This window comes from Chelmon rostratus, chromosome 23, assembly GCF_017976325.1.
Source record: "Chelmon rostratus isolate fCheRos1 chromosome 23, fCheRos1.pri, whole genome shotgun sequence".
In the NCBI taxonomy this organism is placed as follows: Eukaryota; Metazoa; Chordata; class Actinopteri; order Chaetodontiformes; family Chaetodontidae; genus Chelmon; species Chelmon rostratus.
The window spans coordinates 17,729,341-17,756,629 of record NC_055680.1 but is presented as its reverse complement, the minus strand read 5'-3'; the positions used below and the strand labels follow the sequence as shown (position 1 = coordinate 17,756,629).

General features: G+C 43.5%; 2 protein-coding genes across 2 annotated transcripts in view; both read left to right on the top strand.

Annotated features, from left to right (window-relative positions):
• The first annotated feature begins 812 nt into the window (after positions 1 to 812).
• On the top strand, positions 813 to 11,903 carry LOC121626629 (arfaptin-1-like). The gene is made up of 8 exons (XM_041965243.1): positions 813 to 979; positions 3,278 to 3,388; positions 5,727 to 5,823; positions 6,039 to 6,148; positions 6,238 to 6,459; positions 7,012 to 7,169; positions 7,704 to 7,878; positions 8,312 to 11,903. The coding sequence occupies exons 2-8, from the start codon at positions 3,314 to 3,316 to the stop codon at positions 8,465 to 8,467; spliced, it is 993 nt and encodes a 330-aa protein (XP_041821177.1). The 5' UTR covers positions 813 to 979; positions 3,278 to 3,313; the 3' UTR covers positions 8,468 to 11,903.
• A 2,925-nt stretch (positions 11,904 to 14,828) lies between these two features.
• LOC121626889 (FH2 domain-containing protein 1-like) overlaps positions 14,829 to 27,289 on the top strand; it is a 24,833-nt gene continuing 12,372 nt past the window's right edge. The window contains exon 1 of the mRNA XM_041965621.1: positions 14,829 to 14,990. The gene's annotated coding sequence lies outside the window, so the exon portion shown is untranslated. The remainder of the gene's footprint in view (positions 14,991 to 27,289) is intronic.

Genomic DNA, 27,289 nt, shown 5'->3' with positions numbered 1-27,289 from the left:
ATCAGAGTCCAGAGTGTGTGTGTGTGGTGGGGGGGCATTTAGAGTCCAGGGTGTGTGTGTGTGGTAGTGGTGGTGGGGGGGGTATTTCAGTGTCCAGCCAGGGAGTGTGTGTGTGTGTGTCTGTGTGTGTGTGTGTTGGGGGGAAAGTTATAGTCCAGGTTGAGTGTTTGTGTGGAGGAGGGGGAGGGCAGGGAGAGAGTTCAGCATCCTGACAGCCTGGTGGACGAAGCTGTCCCGCAGTCTTTCATGTCTATCTGCAGTGTCAAATCACTCAATTCTGGATATCACAGACAGTGACGCAACATCGGTGTGCAAACAGGGACAGTCGTCCTCGCACCAGATCTGATGCACTGGATCAGAAGTCCGGCAGAGGGGCCATCTGGTCGCCTGGTGTTTGTGAAGAGGATGAACACAGAGGAAGTCTCTGTCAGCTCCAGGATCCACACTGACTACACTGAGACACCGTGGGGGGTGAAGCCAAGAAATATTCCCCGGACAGCAAAGACCTTTCCATGCCCCTCTCCAGCTGTAGACCACAGCGAGCTCAGGGCGGGTGCTGACCTCTCTGACCGGCTGCTCAGAACTGCACAACACGCCTCAGACTGGTTCTGTGTGTAGAATGAAGGAGACAGTAAAGCTTGAACTTTAAACAGTTTGTGTGTTGCTTTTTATTTAATGTTCAAACTTAAAAACCCAAACAGTCATCTTTCATCATCTTTCTCTGATGACATCCGGTCTGACCAGTAGCTATCACCGCCCGGGCGGGACACATCAGGAAGTAAAACGCGCGTCCTCTCTGAAAACCACTTCCGGGTATGTTTGGCTTGGCTTTGCTTCAGTTTCATAACTTTATAAAGTGAGTTTGTTGTAGTGTTCAGTTTCTAATATTGAAACACGAGAAGTTAACTGAAGAGCAAGAGGTAAAAAGAAGGAGCTCTGGCGGTTTGAAGGAGAAAAAGGAGCCGTTTGTCTTGTGAAGGTAAAACCCGTTTGATCTGTCACCTCTGGGCGTGATTGTTGTTAGCCGGTTTCACCTCATTAATGTCACCGAGAAACGGTTTATTCTGCCTGTAACATGCGGAAACTGGTGATTTATTGATCCAGAAACACGGTTTACTCACTTCTTTACGTGTCGAAATAGCTTAAACGGAAGCAGCTTGTACCTGGTGGGTTAGAAACGTTAGCTAGAAGCGGCGGTGATGGACGGTGTTAGCTGGTGACGGTTTTTTCGGCCCATTTAGCTCAAACTGAAGCGTTTTAAAGCCACCGTGAAGGCTGCAAAGTGTGTTTGTGCTGCTGTTCGATCTGTGCCCATACTGGGACGTGTTTCTAATATTTTGTCCATCCATGAACGTTGGTGAAGGGCGGACTGGTTGCTGGACTGTGACTGACGAGGCTTCAGGTGTGTCTGACAACCTGAGAGTTAGTTATTGATGAAGCATGAAGCATTGGGTTGGAAGAAGTAACTTTTACAGCAGATAATAATATATAAGTTTGGAATTATGTTATTAACTGTATATTCCACATCTTCATATTTAGATAATATATATTTTTTAGATCTATGTGTTTAATGTAATTTATTATAATTGACTTTGCATAATTGACAACATATCCCTCCCTGTATGACAAATATATGTAAATTGAGCATAAAGAAATCAAGCTTTAGGTTGATTACAGTTAACTGAGCTCTGCTGTTTTGTATTACATGAGACCAAAGGCTTCATATGCATGAAACAAAGCTTCCGTAATGATTTAGCTTCCTCCGAATCAGCAGTTTGACAACAGAAAAGTGCAGAATGATAATGTGCTAAAATCACCACAGTGTCATTCTGCTCAAAGGTGAGATAATAGATGACTCTTCAGTTTGTGGGGATAGTTTTGGGTTGATTTCAGAAGGTTTTGAGGTATCTGCTCCGGCTCCTCTGACACAGGTTGGGGGCGTGTAATTGGAGGCTTCAGGTGTACCATCGCAGTCATGCGTTCACTCAGCCTCTACACAGAAGTGAGCATCTTCCTTTAAATAAGCAGAAGTAGAGACAACCACATTTTAATATTAACGAAACTCCTGTTGTCATGTCCAGAAATTGAGCATCATATATCTCACAACTTATCAAACAGATGGTTTTTACTTATTTATTTATTTTAAAGATGTGTCAGGGCATCTGTATTATTGTCTTGGGTCTCCTCTGGCTTGTGACAGACAGAAACAGGTCAAAGCTCACACTTTATACTGTGTTACCCATCAATAAACTACAGGTGAGGTGTTTGAACTTTGCTTTACTGTAAATAAAGTTGTAAGGAAGTGCTTTCATGACTCATTACAGGAAAGTGGTAAAATTGTAACAGAAATCTCAACGTCACTCCAACAATAAACTAAATAAACAAATCATAAACTTGGACTTAGTGGTGTTTCTTGAAGTTGTGAGTGTTGGTTCTGATTTTTGAGAACATTTTCAGTGTGTGTGTGTTAGAACAACAACAAAACACACAACATGCAAAATGAGAAAAGCAAAAATGAAGCAGATGAACAGAATAAAATGCTTAGGACGTGCAGGCAATTAATCCAAAACACGACTTGATAAAATCACACAATAGAAGAAACAGGTAAAACCAGAAGAGATCCAATCTGACAAACGCAGACACAAGGCAAGAAAGTGCGGCTTCTTCATCTGCAGGCTGCGTTTAAAGGCGTTTTTCAGTTATTGGTTTCTGTTTGTATGAAATCAGACGGCTGCTGCATGTCAGGGCTTTTATTTTGGAGATCTGCTCTGCAGTAACAGGCTGTGTACGACCACTAGATGGCGATGGATGACTTATTAAATGAAATGAACTGGAGAACTCTCACTGAAAAGTGTTCATGCAATTAGAGGTTTCCTCATAGCAGTCATCTGATTATCACTGAAAGGTCATCGGCTGCAGTCTGACCACATTCACTGATCATTTAACAGTGATCAAAGTGTGGAAACCTTCTGGAGCTCATCATTTATTATTTGAAAATATTAAATATATTAAATTCTTTTCAGCTGCTTCATTTATTTAACGCAACATGGCAATAATACAAATGACTGAGGAAATATAATTGGCTACAAGCATCATCCAGGAACATATAAATGATGTTTTTCATATTTAATACAAAGCACTGGTTTCACAACGACGTGTGATCTTTGGAGAAGCCAGAACACCTGACCTTTAACCCCTCTGGTTTAAAAGTGACAGCTTTCTTTTATGTCAGATGAAAAATGATGAAATGTTGGTTGACGTTTTCTGTTTTCTCCAGAGGAGGAAGTAGAAGAAGAGGAGTGGGCGGGGCAAGATGATGGAGGAGGTGGAGCAGAGAGGAGGCGACAGCCTGGCGTCCGGTGTCACAGAGGAGGAGACCACTCCCACGGTGAGACGGCGTGAAAACTAGTTACTGTGTGGCATTTGCTCTTCAGCTGATTACCTGCGAAATGCAAGAAAACATGCTAACAAATGAGGTGTTCAGGTGCATCCAGGTGTGTTCATCACAGTTTAGTGTCCCCTGGAAACTTCAAACATGTCTCTTTTCTTTGTTTTTTCTCACTTCGCTGCATTTGTCTGTGCTGCCCTCCAGTGGTCAAACTTTTAACTCTCTGCAGTGACAGACAGGTGATGTTCAGGTGCGCTCCAGCACACTGTGACATCACTGGGCTTACAGTTGCAGCGGAGCACCTTTCACCCCAGTGTTCAGATGCTCTTTGAAATGTTGCAACAGAACCATCCTGTGAAGCTTTAAGAAGTACAAAGCAGTCAATTCAAGTGCTTTCATCCGTCAGATAGCAGCGAACAGTCTCAGTCACATGCTGCAGCTAATGGCGGTGTTAGCAGTGTAGCATTACAAACTCATTATTCCTGCAGTCTCTTATTTTCATTGGCTGATATCAGTTTATTGTACACACAAAGCATAAAACATGCATGCGAGGATTTATTTGTTCTTTCCAGATATTCCACACATACAAACATTATGCAACCAGTTAGATAAAAGACAGCGTGCAGCAGCTAGCTAACAGCTTCGACAATGTTATCAGCAGCTGTCACGACAACAATGGCAAGCTGGTTTGACAAACAGTGACGTTTATAGTTTGTCTGATAAGAAGATCATTGTTGTGGTTAAAAGTGATCGAGGCGGGTGCAGGAGTGGTCCTACTGCTATGAAGTCAGCAGGTGACTCACCTGTGTGCACAGCCGCAATAAAGAGTGAAGGTGCTGCAGCTGACGGAGCGTAGTTCTCATGTTACAGGAGGATTAGATCAGTTTTATTTTATATGCCGATCCATTAGGAGATCACTGGATCGGCTTCGGCTCTGGAGATCTCAGGCGCGGTCGGTGTGATTGACAGATCTGTCAGTCTGGCTTCCTGGTGCAGCCTCCTCACTCCAAATCTGAAGGCTTCAAAACATGAGAAATAAATAGTTTTACAGCAGATTGTCCCTTTAATAAAGCAGCAACCGTCCTGTCACACACCAGCTTCCCTAACCTTTAGAAAGAGCAAAGGTGGAGTGTGTGTGTGTGTGTGTGTGTGTGTGTGTGTGTGTGTGTGTGTGTGTGTGTGTGTGTGTGTGTGTGTGTGTGTGTGTGTGTGTGTGTGTGTGTGTGTGTGTGTTTTGTCTTGCGTCACGACACGCCTCGCTGTCTCTTCAATGCGACACAACCACTTTGAGCCAAATTCCTCCGGCCTGGTGAGCCCTCCACAGGTGTGTGTGGGTGTGTGTGTGTGTGTGTGTGTGTGTGTGTGTGTGTGCGCATGTGTGTGCGCACATTCCCTGAACATGACTTCCTAGAAAAAATGAAAACATGGAGGAAAAGTGACACAGAAGTGATTTTATGTTGCTACACACACACACACACACACACACACACACACACACACACACACACACACACACCGGTTAACAACTTCCAGTGTTGACGACTCTTGTCCGTAATCTCTAATCATAGAAGACAGCCTGTGTGTGTGTGTGTGTGTGTGTGTGTGTGTGTGTGTGTGTGTGTGTGTGTGTGTGTGTGTGTGTGTGTGTGTCTCGTTACCTCTCATCTGTGTCAGGTGGCTATTTCCTGTCTAGAGTGTTCCAGTGACCTCTGACCTCTTTGCCTGCCACCAATCACAACATGGAGTCATCATCTCCGTGGCAACCTCACAACCTTTTGATCTGGGTTCTGATTGGACCCTGTAAGCTCCGGTTCCCACAGTGATCCTTACGAGTATCAGTGCTTTGACGTCTGACCTCTGACCTCTTTACTCTTGGTTACCGGCGATGTTCCTTTTTCTTGGAACTGAGGCTCATGCTGCATTCAACAACTGTTGGAAATTTGAAATTCCAGCTTTAACTGACAACCTTCCAGTCAAATCCAGCTTCTCCAGCCTGAAATTCAGCTGCTGCTGGAAGTAAATGAGTGAAGTTCCTCCATGGAGAGGTCAGAGGTACTGCAGAGGTCTGCACGGGTCCAAAACTTTGGACTTGATCCAAAGCAGACCCATGAAAAACTAATACATAGGATAATAATAAAAAAAAATTATTAGCCTGAACGTAATTTGGACCTGGCTGACCTCAGGTCGTCAGTGAGGTCTGTCAGTTTTCACAGGAAAATCCAACAGCAGAATATTTACTTTCCTCCCTTGTTGATGTTTTGGAGATTTGAAGCACTCTTACTTCTGGGTCTTCTGAAGCATCTGACACTTTTCTACTTTTTTCTTCTTTTTATTACAGGAAGCAAACAGTAACTGCAACCACACAGACAACAGTGTCACTTCCTGTCCAGCTGAAGCCGCGTCTGAGGTCACCATGGAAACCGAGCAGAACAAAGGTATGGTTTGTGTGAACTAACATGTACTTTAACCTGTCTGTTAATATTATTCATTTATTTATACTGGCTTTAATTTCAGTCTGCTCACACCTTTATTATTAGCACTGCTAACAGAGCGCTAATGATCAAAAATCAACTATAACAGATATTAACACAAACGGGTGTTACACTCATCTAATGACTGACTCTCCATTGACCTTTGACCCCACCTCCAGACCTTCCAGTGACACCAACAAGTGGACCCATAGTGGTTCAAGGCAACAACAAGAACCCAGCCAGTGAGAAGCTGCAGAGAGTCCGCAAGTGGAGCATCACCACCTACAAGGCGAGACTGGACTCTGTGTGGCTGCTCATTGGTCAAAGATGTAATCAATAAATATCAGTCTGATGGACAGCAACGCTCTCTCCCTGCAGTGCACCCGGCAGGCTCTTTCAGAGAAGCTCGGTCGTGGATCTCGTACGGTGGATCTGGACCTGGAGCCTCGCCTCGAGCTGCTCAAAGACGACCGAGAGCGCTACGAAAACGTGACCAAGCTGGCTCAGACGCTGACCAATCAGCTCGCTCAGTTCACAGTTACCCAGAAGACCCTGGGGGACGCCTTCAGCGAGCTCAGCCTCAAAACACCAAAACTTCATGTGAGTCTTAAAAAGTATTTTTGATGGTACTGCTGCACAACTATTACTACTACGACTACTACGATTGACTGTTTAAGCCCCTCCTTCAAACTTCAATTGGCCAATCATAGCTTAGCAATTATAACTAATGCACAGCATTTAAAGAGTTTAAATGTATTAGCTCCCAGTGGATTTCAGAGTGTGTTTATTTGCTCGAATGTAAGCTTAAGACGTTAGCATGTCCAAGTAACTAGCTTACTAGCTACAGTATTAACTGACTACATCAGATGATTTGCAGGTTACATAACGAAATGATTCTGTCATGACTGACATGTCCACTATGTAGTATTACCCTCCTGTGAGGTAGTTGCGGATGCTATCAGAGTTTAGGCTAACATGCTGTGATCAACAGTCCATGTGGAGTCTTGAGTTGAGAATGACCAGAACATAGTCTGCCTCAGAGATCAAGTAGCCGTGGTGGATCAGCCAGTGAAAACCTGTGTATGACAGGTGCAGGTGGGTGCCGTCAGTGGGTGTCGATGGGCTCCTGATCAGTCACTCTCTCTCTGTCAGGTGGAGTTTGGTGTGAATGCGGATGCTCAGAAGTTTCTGTCTAAGAGCGGTGAGACTCTGGTGGAGGCCATTAAAGCCTTCACGTTCGACATGAACACTCTGGTCAACAAAACCATCGAGGACACCATGATCAACGCCAAGAAGTACGAGGCTGCCAGGTGGGTACAAAACACACTTCCTGTTTCCTGACAGCTGGGTGCAGGAATCTACATGTGGCGTCCAGATATTTTCAGTGTTTCAATATTCAACGGTCAAACAATGGAGACGAGACGGAGAGAATAATATCTGCACCCCCAAGAGCAGGAGTTTGACTGAGGGGTGACACAGAAAGGCATTCTGGGAAATGACAAGCTGAAGTAGACGAGGGAGGTTTCCCTTTCCCATGATTCATCCCACATGACATGAAACCAGCATGAGGAATGACTCTGCGAGGCTTTCAGGGAATGTGGGGAATCAGAATAGAAGCAGAAGCAGAAGTCAGTTGAACCTCTTGAAGTTTTCCGTAAGTTAGGTCTGGTAGATCTGTAGTTCTAAACCACGAGGCCTTGAGCCAGTATGAAGCCTCTGAACCACTGCTGCTGGATGACGTGATTTGGATGATAATTATATACCTTTTTAGGCTATTTTTGATTTAATTAATATTCATTTCAGTCGTTGCTGTAGATATCTGTGTAAACTTGTCCACCTTCCAGGATCGAGTATGATGCATACCGGGTCGACCTGGAGGAGCTGAACCTGGGGCCCCGGGACGCCGTCACCCTGCCCAAACTGGAGCAGGCCCAGAAAGACTTCCAGAGCCAGAGGGAGAGGTACCAGAGGATCAGAGACGACCTGTCCGTCAAAGTCAAGCTGCTGGAGGAGAACAAGGTGAGAGCGGTCAGAGGTTTCAGGTAAACCTGGAAATGGTCCGCACGTCATCCTCCACGAGTCCGGAAAAATCTTCAGTATGCTTATTATTTCTGACTAACTGTCCAAAACCCCAAGAAACTCAATTTACTGCAAATTTTCACATTTGAAAAGCTGGAAACCAGTAATTTCTCAGTTTCTACTTTTCTTTTGATTGATTAGTTGAATGATCTCGAGGTAGACACACAGTAAAATAAGTGGCTGATCAGGTGGTGTTCAGGTGGTTCAGTGCAGAGGCGAGATTTTGAAAAGGCAAAAATGTATCAAATAAAAGGTTTTGTTAAAATTCAGTCATTGATCGATTAGATATTGTACATGACAGACTGAGGCTGATATTTAGTGAAGAAAAAGAAAAGTCTCACATGCGAGCTGGTGATTTTCCCTGTGCCTGCAGGTCAAAGTCCTCCATAACCAGTTGTGGCTGCTCCACGGCGCCGTCGCGGCTCACAGTTTATCGTGTCACAGCTTCCTGGAGCAAAACATCAAGCAGGCCAGCGAACACCTCAGCAGCCCTGACGTGGTCGCCCCCTCCTGGCTGGAAGAAAGTTGACACAGCAAAAACCTGAAGTGGTCGCACTGCAGGTGACAGATGCGGGTCTGGACGATGTTCTGGGATTAATGGACTATTGTGGAAACAGTTAGGGAGGGTGTTGTTAGCAGGACGGTAGTTTATTTATACCAGAGTGGAGCTGCAGTTTGTGGGTTTGATAGATTTCCAGCATCTGGAAAGCTCTGGAAAACCGAGTGTTCGACAGAGAAACGTTGAATTGGATGGTTTGGAGGGAAACTGTCTTTTCAAACTGTCACCTCATTCACAGACATACAGAGCTTGTGACTTCTGACCTGTTTAACAGAAACACACACATATGTGCCCCTTCTGGCTCTCTTTCTGCCTGTGTTGCAGAGTAAATCCATCTAATCTTCTGTGAGGCACTAAGCCTTTCTTTGAACTTCAACAGTCCTCAGCCACTGCAGTCAGGAACTCACAGCCACCAAAAGTGCCTCAATACCACTGCAGGAAAACAGCTTCACTGTCCACAGAGGCTGGTACGACCCAGAGCTCTGCAGCCAGGCTCGGCTTCCTAAAGTCACTTCTGTTTTGGATCTGGGTCCAGGTTGATGAAATTCCTGTACTCTTGAGTATTTTCGTCTTCTCATTCTTTTTTATTAGTCAAAAAAATTAAACATTCAGGTGGCAGTTTCACATTTTTGTCCGCTAAAATGACAAATGTTGCTGGTGGCAGATCCTATTAAAGCGAGGCTAATTAATGTTAATTAAGTAAACTTCACTGTTCCCTGGTCTTTTTGTTCTCTACACACTGGTGTTTGTTATTAGCCAGAGATTATTTGTGAGGTAAAAGAAGCACGTGTCAGTATCACTATGCTTGTAGTTCAACAAGACCAACAGTGTGATGAACAAACTGCTGTGCTCATCACATCGATTTCAAGTGTCTGAATCTCCTGGTTAAACTTTATTCCATATCATACCAGTCATTTATTCCCACCAACAAAACCAGTTACAAGTTGGCTGCTGGTCATTTCCGTCTTTGGTTTACACAACAAGAAGCACAGCAACATGCAACAACTGATAATTTGTGAGAAGCTAAAAACGTTGCTCTACGTTGATGATGGTGCCTTGTTCATTGATACAGACCGGATGGTTGTAGCCAGTCTTTCAGGCGCCGTTTCATCAATAGCCAAATTTCAAATGTTTCTTTACATTCTCTCCTTTCAAACCCTATATCGTCACTGCTGCTTTAAAACATGTCACTGTTCACAATGCTGCAGCAGCATGCCGCATGTTAAGGGAAGATTTGGGTGATTAATGGATGCCTACCCTTAAGATGAAGTTGCTAGCCACAGATTTAGTTACTGCAGCACTCTTTCAGACGCTCGCACGGTTCACTGCTGGTCATTTCCTTCTCTGGTTTACATGAGAAGACACTCAGCAGCCTGTTGGCACAGATAACTTCTGACTAACCAGAAAATGTTGCAGTATGTCGATGATGTTGCCTTGTTCGTTGGTGAAGAAGTTTGGTTGTAGTCGATCTTTCTGGCAACATTTCACCAGTACCCAAATCTGAAGTGTTTATTTATAGCCTCTCTTATTTAACCGTGTGATATCATTTGTCTGTATTACACTATTTAAGTTCAAACCTCAACCACCACCTCATATACATTTTTTAAACTCAAGCTAAAACTGTCTCCACCACCCACAGTGGTTCTCATTGTGCTCCAGTTACACTCCAGTTACATTCCGGCTAATAGACAGCTAACATTAATTTTATTGGAAAGCTTCACAGAAAAAAACAAATTAACTGGCCAGTCAAGTGAGCTAATTTTCCACCACTCGAGAAGGTGGCTCATTCTCCTCCATGATTTTCTTGTTGGCTGCTGGTCATTTTCTCCTCTGGTTTATGTCGAGACCAATAATTTGTACAAACCAAGAAATGTTGCTATATGCTGATGATGATGCCTTTGTTGATAAAGGCTGATTGGCTTTCCGGATGAGGAAATGCTACCGACATCCAACCAAATTATTAATGATTATGGCCTGCCCCATGAAGGACTTCATTATCTATGAGTCTTATAAATAAAAAATATAGTTTTTGAATCAGTTTAGCTGGAAATAGTATGTGTTGTAAAAGCCTTAGAGTTATATTCAGTTTAGTTGAAAAACTGCATAAATTTGTATGTGTTTTTTTATTTTCTTCTGATCGAGACCAAAGGTTTGGTGGCTCTTCTGCTCATCATGATAACCATTTAGTGGACAAACTGACAGAAAGGTCAGCTTTTGTTAAGTTGAGGTCAACGACCTTTTGATTAAACCCTGTGGTGAATTTGAAGTCGTTGAATTGAACTTCGTCATGATGTAAAATGTTACTGTTGTTTTGTCCTCGCACTCTTTGCACTCTATCCAAAGCATAATCTGCCTGAAACATTTCCTGTGATGCTCTCTACGCAGTCACTCCTTTCACACTGTTCTCTTTACATGTATGAAGTGTTTTTGTTTGTGTCACTGTACCTCAGGCCTCACAGCAAGAATCAACTATGCAAAGACTGTGGATGCTTTTGTGCAATAATGTCTCTAAAGCCTCACCTTAAATATTTTGTATGTACGCCGCTAATGTCCCACCTGTATTGAATGTTGCCTTAAAGGGAAAATCCACTCAATTAAAAAATGAGAAACTGACGTCAGCTCCAAGTACAGTATATTTAAATCAAGAGGAAACACAACAGGGTTTAACTGGAAACTGGAAACTTTAGATTTTAAAAGTTTTATGTCAAGGTGATAGAAAGATAAAATGTTTTGTGATCCCATTCTGTTTTGTTTGAGATCACTATGACGACTTTGAATTAGAAATTTGAATTACAAAGTTCATTCTTGGCAGCACTAAAGAAATCTTGACTCAAGGTCCACTTGCTCGCTTTTTTCCAAAACTTTCACCTGCACCTTCCTCAACGCATCGACAGAAAATTAAATAGTGAAAAAAGTTAATGGAGTTCAGACTCTGTCCATGTGAGATATGGTTGAAAATAAATAAATAGATAAATGGTGTGTGGTAGAAGACTGTTATTGACCTGTGATATGTTTAATGTAATCAGAAGAAATGATTCAGTTTGAAATGAGACCTTTTTTTTTTTACAAAAACCAAACCATAATTAAAATCATTATAAGGTGTGTTGGAAACGACAGCTGAAGGAAAGTTTTGTCAGTGTTGTAGTGTGTTTTCTCCAGCAGCATCACTGCCAACAAACGTTTGATGAAATCCTCTCAGACATGAACTGCTGACCCCGGACCAGTCTGCAAACGACCTGCAGGTCATTTCTGCCAGACAAGAAAAAAATAAAGGTTAAAGATGAATTAGGACCAAAATGTGCATAAATACCAAATCATTTTAGTCTTGGTGGAAACGTTTGTATGACAGAACTGCAGAATAAATCTATTGAGAGTAAACATGTGGCTGATTGTCTTTGTGAAAAGCTGTTAAAGTCCAAATAAGACAAAGCTGCTGTATTAAACTGAGATGACGAACTGATTTCATGTGAGCGTTAAAGCTTCTTCCTGGTCTTCAGATTTCAGGTGCTTTCCACAGACAGTCTGGTTTTTACCTTCCTCTCCACAGAGATTTTCCCTTCAGTCTTCTTCAGATATTTTTTAGTGACAGTGAACTGTTGGAAGGAAAAAGAGGTTGGAAGGTTAAAGCTTTTGTTTGTTGGGTCTTCCATTTTCTAATCATTTCCTTGGAAGTTTCCTGTAAATCACTGGTTGGATATAAAAATGTGTCCACATGCAGCATACAGTATGCAGAAGAAATATTTACTCAGGTTTAAACTGAGCAGAAAACAACAAACGCTTGTGAACGCAGCACGGCGAACTAAAGCCAGTGAACAGTCTCAGAAATGTGTCTCTACCTTTAATTCGTACCAAAGAGGGAAATATTGGACTATTAACTTTGCTAGAGTTTTGTTATAGATTAAACTACTGAACAGTTTATACAAGCACAACTATTGGTCAATTAATCAAGTAATCAATTACTTAAACTTCAAACTTCAATGAATGACTTTAACGTCTACTTTGACTGATGTGCAAATCCATCTCTCTCAACTTTTGAGTGTTCATATATTCAGATTCTTTACTCGATACCACACTAACAATATTCTCAAAGTCCTGCATTGAAGTTGTTTTTTTAATAAAATAATTAATTAGAATGGTGTAAAATGAAGCTCAACCAGCTCCAACAGTAAAATCCTGCTTTGACTGAGTCACAATGTGACTCCAGGTGTAAGCGTACACTCACACACAGTTAGGATTAGTATGCAGTGTGTGTGTGTGTGTTTCTGTCTTTATATAGAGTGATTTTAGAATAAGACTCTGGTCTGTTTGTGGTTGTGTTGCTCTGATTGCTGTAAAGAGAGGCAATTATTCACCAGGCAACACCAACACGACCCTGATTCCAGTGTGTGTGTGCGTGTGTGTGTGTGTGTTCTTGCATCCAGGCTCATTTTCCCAAACATTTCACCAGCAGCTTCTCACAACAAAGAGTCTCTCGCTCCGCCTGTCGCCCTCGTTTTTATGTGGTTCATCTTTGGACCCAGTGCAGTGCTCAGGAAAGTGTTCATTAACTTGCTGTCTGGACTGTAGAAGACCGGGGGGAACTGTACTGAAGGTCAGAGGTCAGCTGAGACCAAGTTTGGCTTTATTTAAACTGTTTTTTTTTTTTTATAACATGTGGTACTGTTTGTGTAAATGCGACCTTGATCTGCTTACTGATGATATTTTATGTTTTTAGCCATGCTAGCAGCATGAAAACAGTCTAACAGTTGGTCCACCATTTTGGTCCAGACTGATTATCTCACTACTATTACTGAATGGTTTGCCATAAAATTTGCTTCACACATTCATGCTCCCCTCGGGAGGAATTGTAAGACTTGTGGCTTTTTATTGACATTTCAATTTGTTCAATGCGTTAAAAACAAACAACATTCTCATCAGCCTCGGCTCGACTTTGTGTTTAGTGCTATTTGGCACATGTTAGCATGCTAACAAGCTAAGAAGCTGAACATGGTAAAGATTATAACTGCTTGACATCAGCATGTTAGCATTGTCACTGTGAGTTTGCTAGCATGCTAATATTAGCATTTCGCTAAAGGCATTGCTGTGCCGAGTACAGCCTTACAGAGCTGCTAGCATGTCTGTATTGTTTTCTTTTCGACTGAATACTTAAACTCCATCCGGACAACAAATGAAGTGGAAAAATCACCATTTGGTTGAACTGGTTAAAACATATTTAAACGGTAAGAAATCAAAAAAGTTTGGAAACACTTGAGTTTACACAAATTAGCCAACAACTTGGATTCTCAAGAAAACCTAATTTTTTGTCCTGGTTCAAAGGGTGAAAATGTTGGTCAGTCCACGACTTTGGTCCAGACTGAAATATCTAAATGACTTTTGCATCCATGAAATTTAAGACATGATATCCCCGTCAAGCTCCGCTGTACTTTGTATTTAACACTGTAGATTCCCTCAGAAAGAAGATGACAAGAATTTAAGTTGCCAGTTTAGTAGCAAACAGGCTACAAAAAAACAACAAAACTGTTAACTTAGCTCTGAACTAGCCTGAGACTTCCACAGCTAAACTAGCTCCCGCTAACTCTGCTAATCAGGTACACTATCTCACACAAGTGTGTTGTTTTTATGTTTAGCTTTTCTGAACAGAAAGACGTGCATTACGTAAGTAACACCTAATGCTACAGAACTAACTACCAAGTGACAGCACGCTAGCACGCTAAACCAAGATGCTAAACATGGTAAACATTATATCTGCTTAACATCAGCATGTTAGCATTCTCATTTAGTTGCATGTACACGCTTGCATTTAGCTCAAACCAGCACGCTAGCATAGCTGATTTAGCTTTTTAGAGTGTTTGTCTTTGTGAACATTTGTGTTGACGTCACCGTTTTTTAATTATTGATTTATTAGTTTTGTGACATTTCAGCTCAGGAAGGAAAACTGCTCACAGATGACACCATAATGTGTGTGAGGAGGGAAGCCGGACATTTTTGTTTTTTTTTTTGCCAAGGGCGTGGCTGGTAGAGCTTATCTCCTCTGTACACACACACACAAACACACACACAGCTAACTTGCCATTAAACACTTGAGCAAGGGTGTTAGTGTGTGTGTGTGTGTGTGTGTTCAGATATTCTTGTGTCAGGTGGGCGTGTACGAGAGAAAGCACTTTCCCTTCCACCTGAGTGATCACGCATGCGCAGACTGCCTGGGGTCTCTCTCTCTCTCTCTCTCTCTCTCGCTCTCTCTCTCTCTATCTGTCTGCCTCTCTCTATCTGTCTCTTTCATTCACTCTCTCTCTCTCTCTCTCTCTCTCTGTCACGCTCTCGCGCGCCCGCTCTCTCTCCCACGCGCGCCCACCTCACCGCTCAGCGCGCGCCGCCTGTGGATGCGAGCTGGAGTCAACCGGGATCAGCAGAATCTTCCTTCGCTGTAAACTTGGACGTTTTCAGACGGAGGTTCCGCGGAGGAGCGTCCGCGCCGCTGAAGCCGCTCTGTCCGGTAAGTTTAGACGGGAATTACAGCCCACATTTTATTCTTTCGTTAGCTTTGTTGGTTTCACTGCGACAGTCGGTTCATTTTAGCGTTGATCGGAATTACCTCTACAGGCTAACACGCTATGAAACACGGCGACACTTCGCACCAACCAGCGTGTTGAAGTGAGGCTACAACCGGCCTCTGTCATGTCCCTGTAGTGACTGTAGTGTCCAGTCTCTACAGTATCTCTGTGGGTGTGCACAGTGTGAATGTGGTACTTAAAGTAGCACTAAGGCGTTAAATCCCCTGTAATATCTTTGCATGATATTTGCTGAGGAGTTGGACTGGGGGGGCAAAGGGGGACAGTGCAGAGGTCCCTCATGTGAGGAGGGCCGACAGAGATACTAGATTGAATAGCTGTGGATGTGAGGAGGGGTCCATAGAGAATGCCTCCACACAGGGTACACTCAGTTATTCTTATTGATCTCTCAGTAGTTCATCATAGTGACTTTTTATTGGCCTGATGACACTTTCACATCATTTTATTTCTTCTGGAATATTTCTAGAATACTGTTCTATGTAAATATTTATTCAGTGTCTTATAAGAGGCTGTAATTCTCCCGTGTTGTTAGCTCTCCTGTGGCGTTCAGACAGTATTCGCAGTATTTCCTGCAGTGTGTTTGAGGTATTCATGGCCCACGATGTTCCTGTTTTGGGAGTTTATGGTGTAAAGACGTGCAGTTTGTCTCCGCTGCTCAGAATCAAGTTTATTTGTACTGCGTTTACTTTCTGTAGTATTACAGTAGTGATGTGCAGTTTGTCTGGGTAGAGTTCATACTGCTCACTTCATGGTGGTTTTGTCTTTGTGTAGTATATTTATAATATTCTTTCTCCTGACACGTCTTTAAGTCCTGTATTAGTGCCGTAGTGTTAATGTAATATTCACAGAATGATTATTAGAATTTGTGCTGTGCTTTTCACTCTGTGGGGTGTAATCGATTGTGTTTCTCTGCCTCTTTTCATATTTGCCGTCACACTGTGGTCTCTTCTTTTAATGCATTATAATGAAGTTTAGTAGTTTTTGTGTTGCTTATTGGTACTTTTTCACTGTATAGTGTCGCTATAATGCAGTGATTATTTTTGTTATCGATCAAACTGATTAGTTTCTCCATTAATCAATTAACAGTTTCGACTGTAAAGTGAAAAATGCCCATCCTAAGCTCCTGAAGCTCATGTTGATGATTTCAGATATCGTGTTCTATCTATGTCCAAAACCCAAAGATATTCAGTTTACGAAAATATTCACGTCTGATAATGTCAGGGCACTGGGACAACCCACTGGGTGGGAACGTAAACGACAGGGGGAAAATGGTGAACGTGGGATGTTGCAGTAATAATGAGATGTCTTCATCACGTGGTACCATCTCTGTGGTATTCTAATAATATTCCTGGCCATAGGAATTTGTTATCCATCATGAAATCTGCTTTTGTGCATTAATAGTATTTTTCCACTATAACTCTCTTCTATAACGTCTCCAGTGACTTATAGCTTCACTGTGACTGTGATCAAACTTATTTTTGATTATAATAATGAAACTTGCACATCACAAAGTAAACTGATTGAGTGGATGCAGAATCACACACTGCAGTAGATCTGCAGAGAGACAATGATGTTTTTCTACATTAGTGTTAAGCAGTTTTTCAGGCCTCCAGGTGTTGAAACTCACATGATGTGTGTCAACACACAACTCAGACTCACGACATGCAGGTCGCAGAATGAACTGCGCCGCTGCTGGTGAGACAGTCATGAAAACACAGTCATAACTATAGTCACAGCAGCCCAAGAGCTTCCTCATTGTTTACTGGTTTGCTAGGAAGACATTGTCACACCAGACTCCATTCAAAAATTGACTAATTTAATCTTGTGCCACTTACTGGCACACACATACACCTTATACAGCCCGAACTTTGATCAACCTTCAATCACTGTTTTCTGGTCGATTTGGCAGCGTGAACTCCATCAAGCTGTCTTTACTGTGGAGCTTTTATAGCTACGTTTATAGAGGCCATTCTGTATTCATGCTGGAAGAAAACCAGACGCCTGTATCAGCTGCTGAGGGGGGTCTGTAAACAATGCTGCAGCTGAGCTCGTCAATAACTGAAACTTGTGTCATTGTGAATTAAACTGCACTTCATCCTGTCACAAAGCATTGTGCATGTCGTCCTCGTGCAGAAGGCCATGAAGGTAGACGAATGCTTTTTAATTGAAGGAGCATGTCTTGCAGTGCATATGAAGTGAGCGAGGAAGGGTCCAGTGATGAAGAAACCATCAGAAACTGTGTTTTCACACCGAGTCTTCGTCGCAGAAAGAAGAAGGAAGAAGGAAAAGCATGAATCTCAGCAGACCTAATTGTTTTAGCTGCTGAGTGAAACAGTTAGCTGACTGCTTCATGGGATCAGCAGGTGAAACTCTTGTGTCCATTCACTTCCTGCTGTCCATCAGCTCGCCATCTTGGCTTCGCACTTCATGCTTATGTCACAAATATTTGTTTGCGCCAAAACCGTGACACCTGACAAATGTCCGGTCGCTTTGACTCACCAAAGCATCCGTTCACGAGACAGACAAACATCTGCGTGTGGTTGTGTCTGCTGCTGGTTCTCCCCCCCAGGCCTCGCAGCAGACTGCGGCCAGGCCACGGTGCTCCCTCAGCGGGTTGAGTGTTCCGCCTGACCCCCTGACCCGCCTGGAGCTCCGGTGAAGATATGTACATATATGTGATATGACATTTTAGATACAGGACGCTGTTTGGGTCTGTCTGTCTTTCTGTCTGTCCTCTTGTCGCCATGGTAACCCCAGAGTTGAGCGACGCCACTTGCTGTAAAACACGGCGTTAAACTTAATCTCTCTTCACTTCCTGCGTTGAAGAAAGAGCCATCGGTCGCTCCGTCGAGCCGAGAAACAGATTTAAAGGAGACTTCTTTACTTTTAACACTTTCTTTGGCACAACGGAGCCGAAAAGCTCGGCCAGAACTGCTCTGTTTTTCATGCTAATGTTGTTCAGAAGGCAGAGCCACATCAATGTGGGGGGTCCCCGCTTACCCCCCATGACCATCACCACACACACACACACACACACACACACACACACACACACACACACACACACACACACACACACGTGTTTACTGTTGTTTGTCTGGTAAATAAGGCCTTCTCCTCCTCTGGGACTTTTACTGGGGTTTCCAGGGCGACTGTGTTTGTGTCCAGCACCTGAGAGTCTGAAGCTTTTGGATGCACTTTGAGATTGTTTCTTAGATGCTGCTTTTTGGTAGTTTCTGATAGTTTCTGATATTTGCTGGTAATTTTAATTTTAGTATAATTCTAGCATGCTAATGTTAGCCTTCAGTAGCCTCACAGAGCCCGACCCTGAGTCTCGTTTGTGTGACAGACGATGTTTCAGAGACGACTTGAAGCATTTTAGTCTCAGATAAAATATTTTACACAGGTTCTGGTTCACTTCTGGAAGAGTTTCTGGAAGATTTCTACAAATTGTTGGATAATTTCTAGGTTGTGTTCATGAATATGTTGGAGTGATTTCTTGGATTTTTTCCTATTAAGGTCATTTTTTTGGTTTCTTGTGGGGTTTGTGTTCATTGTTGAGTCGTTTTGGGGCCATTTTTCTGTTGCATCTGTGAATGTTTGGTGGTTTCTTTACATCGTCTGAATTATTTCTGGGATGCATCCTTTGTCTTTGGAAATAACAGTTTGACTGAAGGTCGACTTTGGCTTGTTGAAGCACTTTCAGGAGGTGTCTAGGGGGTTTCTGGACTCGTGTGCAGCTTTCAGTCATTTTCTGGAAATCTGTGTTGTCGTCCTGCAGGCTGAACCTCAGATATTCAGTCTGACAGTGCGGTCGGCTGACCTGCCGCTGTGATCCTCAGACTGAGGCGTCACTGCTGGAGAAAGTGTGGGAGCTAATCTGCAGACTGCTGAGCAACAACCAGCCTGCAATCCTAAAGAAATCATAAAAATACACTGAAAGCCTGCTGTGACTCATGTGTTTCCACCCTGTTCGTCTAGTTCAGCCTCGCTGTGAGCTGCCGGGTCGTTCTGCACTGACAGGAGATGTAATAGTGATAACTGATCACTGTTCCTCTCTCTCGCTGCAGCGTGTGGCGTTTATCCATTAGCTTCAGCCTGGAAACTGTCCCGATGTACACGAGTGACATATTTTAATAACCAGACAAAGAAAAACTGGTTTCTTATCGCAGCTAAACAGACACGTGACAAGTGTCCGATTTTGTTCTAACAGCACAATAAAATAGAGGAAACACACAGTTTATCTATTAGGACTATAACTTAGTATCTCTCAGAATATGCATATTTGGTAGAATTCATCAATAAAAATTCATAAATGTGGAGAACGTGGAGCACAGAGGGAGGTTAACATGTTTCGATGTAGCTGCATAAGAGGGTCGAATCATCCACTGACGAAACAAACGCTGACGGATCAAGTTGATTTGGTTCCAGGACTCTTTGAGGACGTTCTCAAAGAGAAACAACTAATATGTAGAATTTATGATGCGGGGGGGTCAGCTGTGTGATGGTTACAATAAGAAGCTAAATGGCAGAAGTGATCTGACAAACAGCGTCTCCACAATGAAAATCTGCAGTTTTGTCTATGAATTGAGGCTTTTATGACTCCTTCACAAGCTGTGACGGAAGACGTGTATGATGGGATGGCGGACTCTTTAGTCCTCTCTCGTTTAGAAAAAGAAAAAAAAACAGAGGCCTTCTCCTCACATTGAAATTTAAAATAGATTTTTTTTCAGTTTTTCGATCAATAATAGAGACAATAAGGCAAGAAACTATTTTAAAAAAGAAATTACTCAAAAAAAAACAATAAATAGTTTTCAAATCTTCATAAATTCACATTTAACTGAAACTTTCTCTCATTTTAAACAGCCTTTGGATGCGTTAAGGTAATAATTATTTTTTAAATCTACATGATTGGAGACATTTAAAGTCTCTGTATCTTCTGTCAGTTTGCTGGTTCACTGTCGTTCTGTTTAAAGTTCTTCAGCATTTCTCACAAACAATTAATCGATCAATGGAGAGAATAATCAGTAGTCCTGTCCAAGAGCTCCAGCTCCCCCAGCTACGCCCTCGGTAGAGCGTCCACCTGCAGACGGCCACGCTGCTGGCAGGAAGGCGGACAGCGATGGAGGATCTGTGCAGCGTTCATCAGGCTGGAAACTATCTGAACCTCGGCGTCGACCACGGCGGATTAACACGACGGCCCGGGCGTCTCGTTCGTCTTCTTTCCTTCAGCAAAACGTGCAGCAAACCAGCACTTATTCTGTCCCGTCTCATCACTCCAGATCCAGAACTTTCTTGAGTTTCACATTAAAATGCCAGAGAGGGTTTTTTTTTTTCCGCCGAGTCGCCGGAGAGACTCACAGCTGCTGGATTTTGGAAAAAGCATTAAGATGAGTGACGGCTCTGTCAGCGGTTCATTGATCGTGGTCGTGCTGGTTTTCTTTGCTCCAGGTCACTAAAACCTCCTCTCAGCCCTCCTTCTTCTCCAGGACTAGACCTGCAGCCATTCATCGATCAGCCGATCAAAACAAAAATAATCACCTGCTGTTTTTCAAGCACAAACGTCAAACATTTATTGAATCCGGTTTGTCAGATGTGACGTTTTGCTGCTTTTCTTTGTCGTTTATCATCGTAAATGAAGAGTCTGTGAGTTCTGGACTGCTGGCTAGACATTTTGAAGACTAAACGATTGATTGTGAAAATAATTGATGATGAATGATGATGTAAGTTGCAGCAGTGTTTTGGGTCCAGGCAGCTTTTCATTGAGGTGATCGTGTGTTTTTATGACCAGACAGTGAGCGTGTCCACTGCAGGGACACTCGCAGGTTGATTTCAAGATGTTTCGTCCTGTAAAAGTCCACCAGCAGCTCTTTGTTCTTTCTTTCATTGAGCTGCAGGTGGTTTCATTAACACCTCCTCCTCACACAAACAGCTTCCTGTCGTTTAATTCTTGTTAATAACCGTTTTTCTCCTGGCACTGTCTGTGGCTCTCGGCTCAAAGCCCACCGCTTCAGACTGATCCGGTCATCCCCTCAAACAGCTGCTCACTGTAGTGGATGAAACCATACCTTCCCTTCATGGCTGCTAAATGCCGCACGATGTTCCCCAGCTCGTGGCTGACAGTGTCTGTCGGCTGTTTGCTGCTCAGCAGGTCGTGCTCAGCAGCTTTTTCCAGCATTTTCTGATGCTGTTGGACTGAATCGGGACAGTAAAGTTGTGTCCCGACAGTTAAACAGTCTGTTTTTTGAACACTTGGTTGGATTTCTTGCAGATGTTTCGTTGGCCGAGCTCGTTTTCTTCTGATCGGAGCAGCAGTTCAGATTCGGACATCGCGGCAGGCCGCAGCTGTCGGTATCTGTTGTTTCTCTTTTTGTCCTCTCGCTGTCTGTCCAGCGTGGAATTCGTAGCAGTGCTGCCTGTCTCTCTGTGGAGGACGCGGTCATCTCGTTTGAATAAACAGTGTGAGCACTCATGTCGTAAACCGGCCGTCTGATCCACACAGAGGAAGTTATGAAGAAGATGAAGGAAGGAGGAAGATGAATAAAAACGTGTTTTATTTGTATACTTTTTAAAACTCTGCGTCTCTCTGCATCACTGTGTGTGTGTGTGCGTGTGTGTGCGCGTGCGTGTGTGTGTGTGTGTGTGTGTGTGTCCTCTCTTGTCCTCAGGGTGTGTGTGTGTGACAGAGGAGAGGTCAAATGAATTTGCAGTGTAAATATTTGACAGAGCATTATTTCTTGAACAGGTTTACAGTGTGTGTGTGTGTGTGTGTGTGTGCGCGCGTGCGTGCGTGCGTGCGTGCGTGCGTGTGTGCGTGTGTGTTACTGTGCACTTTCACTGGCTGCCGCGCTGCCTTCCAGCTCCACAGCTGTTGCTATAGCGACCGGTGACTCCCTAACCCTACAGCCCATCGCTCAGGCGGTGCTGATGATTTGGGTTGAAGTGCTCGTGTGTAAAACTCCAGATGTTCATGATAACGAGGTTCAGACGTTTAGAGAAACACGGAATGAATGAATGAATGAATGAATGAATGAATGAATGAATGAATGGAAATGATGAAGATGTGTGTGGAGCGATGAGGAGGCTGTACCCTTCCTCACATCAGTACACGAATAAGAGGAAGTTTCATGTTTCCATCATGTTTTCTTCATGGTTTTCCATCGTTTGAGCTTTGGCCGGAGCGCCACCTACTGTTCGTCTCCATGAACCAACTCCTGACAGTCACGAACACTAACGGATGGAAACGGGTCTTCATTTATTCCCTTTTGCTGATGGATGAAACTTCACGGCTGCGGTGAAGTTCCTTATTTGTTATTTGGATCTATTTAGCTGTTGCAAACGTTCTTGTCTGGTTCTTTGATTTTCCAGAAAATATGTCACAAATTGCTCTCTGTGCAAAAATTCCCCTCCGTAACTTAGTGAAGTCTGGCCAATCACAGCTGCCGGATGAGTTTTGATGCTAACATGAAGCTGTCTCGCGCTCACAGTGTAACCTGTAGTGTTTACCTGCCTGCGTGGTGCTGAAAACATACTGTCACTACAGAAAAACCACGACGATCCTGTTCAACCAGCTCTGTCCTTATTATCCGTTCTCTAATTGTTGCTCTATAATGGAGCTGCGCGGCTGTCGGGTTGGTTTACACGCCGCACGTCTAAACTGTGACGGGTGTGAGGCAGCCGGTTGGCTGACGGTTTGTCAGGATAATCATTAGAGGACAAAGCGTGAGGAGGAGGAGGGATTCTTCGTGGTGGATCGGAGGGTTTTCATGCACCGTCACTGTCAGTTACTCATTCGCTCGCTCTGGTTTTTCCGTCTCGAGCTGTCGCTTCGTTTCCAGCGTGGAGCCGAGGCCTCTCTCCCTCGCCGTCCGCCTGCAGTATTGAGGTCAGGGCCGGCGTTGTGGGAAAGTGGAGCATGGCGAGGGACGGATGTATGGAGGGACGGTAACTGGGTCGGCTGAGAAAAGCGAACTCACACGTGTGCGGCGGTCCGTTCGTTTCAGCAAGAGTCGTCCCAGCATGCATTTCAAGCCGGAGCCACCGCGTTGTGACAGCATCTGGAGGTGAAAACTCATGAGCCAATCAGGTTTCATATAGATCTCATCAAACTGAGGAGCTTTCTGTTGATGTAAAACAAAAAGGTAGAAATACTCAAAGGTTAGAGGTCAAGGAATCACTAAAGTCTGAAGGATTCATCCTCTGGAAACCACGAATATCTGTGAAAACTTTGACCTGCTGGTGGCGCTAGAGGAAAATTTAGAGCATCAGCAATGTCATTGGGATTCATGGATGTCTGGACTGTCAGTAAAAGTCCTGCATTTATAGTCTTACACTATACAAAGTATTATTAGCCAAATGTACTTCAAGTATGCAAAGTAAAAGTACTCGTTGAACATCAGATTGACCCACTTCACTGATACATTAATATATCTGACGTTTTACTGCTGGAGCTGCTGCAGGTGGAGCTGCTGCAGGTGCAGCTGCTGCAGGTGGAGCTGCTGCAGGCGGAGCTGCTGCAGGCGGAGCTACTGCAGGTGCAGCTGGTGCAGGCGGAGCTGCTGCAGGCGGAGCTGCTGCAGGTGCAGCTGGTGCAGGCGGAGCTGCTGCAGGTGGAGCTGCTTTCAGCTACTTTATATACAGCTAGCTACTTCAGTCCAACCTGAGGGGTCGAGCCCCTCCAAAGGGTCAGCAGATAAATCTGATTGGTCGTCAGATGATTCATGGGAAAGAAGAAAGAACACAGGTCTGATACACAAACCTTAGCATTAGCGAAATGGTAGCATCGGAACTGTATTGTCTTCTTCTGTTCTTCTTAGCGGTTAGCATTAGCATTAGCATTAGCTAAATGGTAGCATCGGTACTGGCCACTACCTGGAGCATCTCTGGGTCAGTTGAACGTGGCAGTGCTGTTTGGATTGTGTAGGAGCAGTGTGAACTGGCACTAGATCAGGTAGCTTTATTTAAATATTAAAGGTCCAGTGTGCAGGATTTAGGCCATCTGTTGGCAGAAATGTAATATTATATTCATCAGTCTGTTTCCATTAGTGTAAAATCACCTGAAAACGCGAATCATTGTGCTTTCATTACCTTAGAATGAGTCTCTGAATCTACAGAGGGAGCAGCTCCTCTTCCACTGAGTCCACCATGCTGCACCGCCATGTCTCTACAGGAGCCCAGCATGGACAAACCAAACACTCATTTTAGAGAGTGAGGGTGAGGGTGAGGGTGAGGCGAGGGGTGTTCAGCTGGGTGTTGGTGGTAGTAGTAGTAGTGAGCCACAGTAGTGAAAAAGAAAAAAACATAGTCACAATAATAGTAATAGTAGTACTATTTACAGTAGCAGTGATAAAGTTTTCAAACTAAAAGTTCAGTCGTCAGTTCACACTCTGACTCCTCATCAATCAACTCCCATGACCCCGTTAACCAATCAGAATCCTTCGTGTGAACGGGGTCAGCCGTTTGGCCCCGGTCTATTTTTACATTCCGAGTCGTGTGATTGGATGTTGTCGATGATGTCACGGTCGCTCGAGTTTAAATGGCCCTCAAAGAGAGAGAGAGTGAGTCATCTAAACCTTTTGTCTATAAGAACCCTCTGAAGATGAGACAGAAAACAACACGGAGGCAGCGAGACGAGAGGAAACCGGATCAGGACGAATCCAAGAGCGAGAGATAGTGTTTAATATTAATAGTCTGACCTACAAACACACTAACACACACACTGACACACACACACACTAACACACACACTAACACACACACTAACACACACTGTGACCCCGATTTTGTTGTCTGACAAGTAAACACAATGTCATTGTTCGTAACTCGGTCTGTTACCACGACGATCAGTAGCACTCTGACTGGTTGCCACGGTAGCGCATGGCAGCCCCACTCCCTGGCATCTGAAACACACATGTGCGCACACACACACACACACACACACACACGCACACACACACACACACTCAGTCTTCTCCACGAGGCAGAGGATGATGCACCAAACTCCATTACAAATTCTGTTAATTTAGTGTTTTCATTGTTTAGTAAAGGCATCAAACTTATACAGTTAGCTCAGATATTTTCTGAAGTATTAACGTATTCTGGTAAATTCAGCATCGACTAAAACGAGAGCAAGAAGGTATTTAAAAAGTAGAAGAGACACTGTGAAAAATCTATTGTAACACAATATTTAAAAAAATCGTGATCTCTTTCTAGTTTATTAAGCATTCTGTTGTATTTGTCTGGTAAAAGGAAGATTTTTCTATCAATTAATTGTTTGATCAGAAGTCAAAAGTGTGACGTCTTCATACCCCTTCCTCGTCTGGCGAACAGTCCAAAAAACAATAGATGCTGTCGGAAGCACGGAAGACTAAGAAATATTCACAGAAATATTCACATTTGAGACGTCAATCATATGGAAACAAGTGAAACTTTATACAGCAAATAAACTAAATATTTACAAGAATTAAGATTTACCTGATACTGAACATGTTCTGAGAGCAACCTTTTCTTATATCTGCCTTTATTTGTTTTTTTAATTTAGTGGAAAAACAGAACGAGGATCAGGTCCAGAGGTCATCGTGAAAAAAATAAATGACCCAAGAATAAAGGTGATGAAACTTTACAGATGTAACAGCTGGTTTTCTGGATCAGATGTTCACAGCAAAGTGTTTAATGTTTAATTTAATGTCTCAATAATCGCCTGCTTTTAATGTAAAATCACTTTGTTTTTAAATGGAGTTTGGATGCAACGTTCTGTCCCCAGATAAATAAATGGATACACCCACACACACACACACACACACACAACCACACACACACGCACACACACACAACCACACACACACTCACAACCACACACTCACATGCAACCACACACACACTCACATGCAACCACACACACAACCACACACAACCACAAACACACACACACACACTCACCCACTCACATGCAACCACACACACACACAACCACACACACACAACCACACAACCACACACACTCACAACCACACACTCACATGCAACCACACACACACACTCACATGCAACCACACACACAACCACACACACACACACACACACACACACACACACACACACACATTGTTAGCGGGATTAAGTTTGAAGTTTGACGGAAGAAATCAGGCGATCAGACATGTGGGATTAAGTTATGTAAGACACTTACACGCACACACACATTCATCTTTAATTCAGCAGGAAGTGTGTATGTTGCTCGACATGTATCCAGAGCTTCACACAGGGGAGTGTGTGTGTGTGTGTGTGTGTGTGTGTGTGTGTGTGTGTGTGTGTGTGTGTGTTTGATAATTTAACAGGGCATGAACCTAGTCCAAGCGTGTGGACTTCGTGGTTCAGGTCTGCATGCACGGTGCAGTAAACCATCAGACGAGCAGTTCTTTGGAGGAGCATCACTCTAACTGTTCTTCTCATCGTGAGTTAGAGCTGTAAAGAGACCGTAGAGCTGAAGTGCAGCTCTGCGAGGCTGGATGTGCTATGAGCTAAATGCTAACACTGCCAGCATGCTCACAATGACAAATTCTAGCATGTTAGGCGTCTGCTTTGTTTACCATGTTCACATTTTAGCACGTCAACATTAGCTAAACAGCAGTAAACACAAAGTACAGCCGAGGCTGATGTCATCAGTGTTGCAGGTTTTTAGTCATAAACCAAAGTGTGTTATTATTAGTGTTATTTCTGACCTGAGGATGGCGCTAGATGGGATCAGAGGGTCAGTTTACAGTCAAACTGGGAAAAAAATGGTTTAGGATTTCCTGTCTGTTTAACGCTCCAGTAATAACGTTCAAAACCTGAAATCCAGTAAAGCAGAAAGCAGAAACGCCTTTGAACAGCTGGTGGTTTCACACTCAGGTGAGGCTCGTCATGTTTGAGGAGAAGGTGTGAATGAAGTGAGCGAGAGGAAGACGATGATGAAGAAGAAACTTCGGGCTGGAGCTGTTTGATCGTTCCGAGAAAAGAAACACGTCGTGAGAAAAGAGCCGACGGCGGCGCACACACGCACGGCACGAAAGCAAATATTACGTAAAAGTCACTTGTGTTTAATTAACGTTCGTTTGATTACAAGGCATTTTTAAAGGCGGCACACACACACACACACACACACACACACACTTGAACCAGAGGAGTCAGTATGAATAAGAGCGTCAGCGTGAGTCCGACGTGGTCGCGTGCCAGCTGGATTTTTCCG

Coding starts and splice junctions, on each gene's coding strand:
- LOC121626629 (XM_041965243.1), top strand. CDS start 3,314: ATGATGGAGGAGGTGGAGCAGAGAGGAGGCGACAGCCTGGCGTCCGGT. Junction 3,389..5,726: donor AGGAGGAGACCACTCCCACG/GTGAGACGGCGT, acceptor TTTTTATTACAG/GAAGCAAACAGTAACTGCAA. Junction 7,879..8,311: donor AGCTGCTGGAGGAGAACAAG/GTGAGAGCGGTC, acceptor CTGTGCCTGCAG/GTCAAAGTCCTCCATAACCA.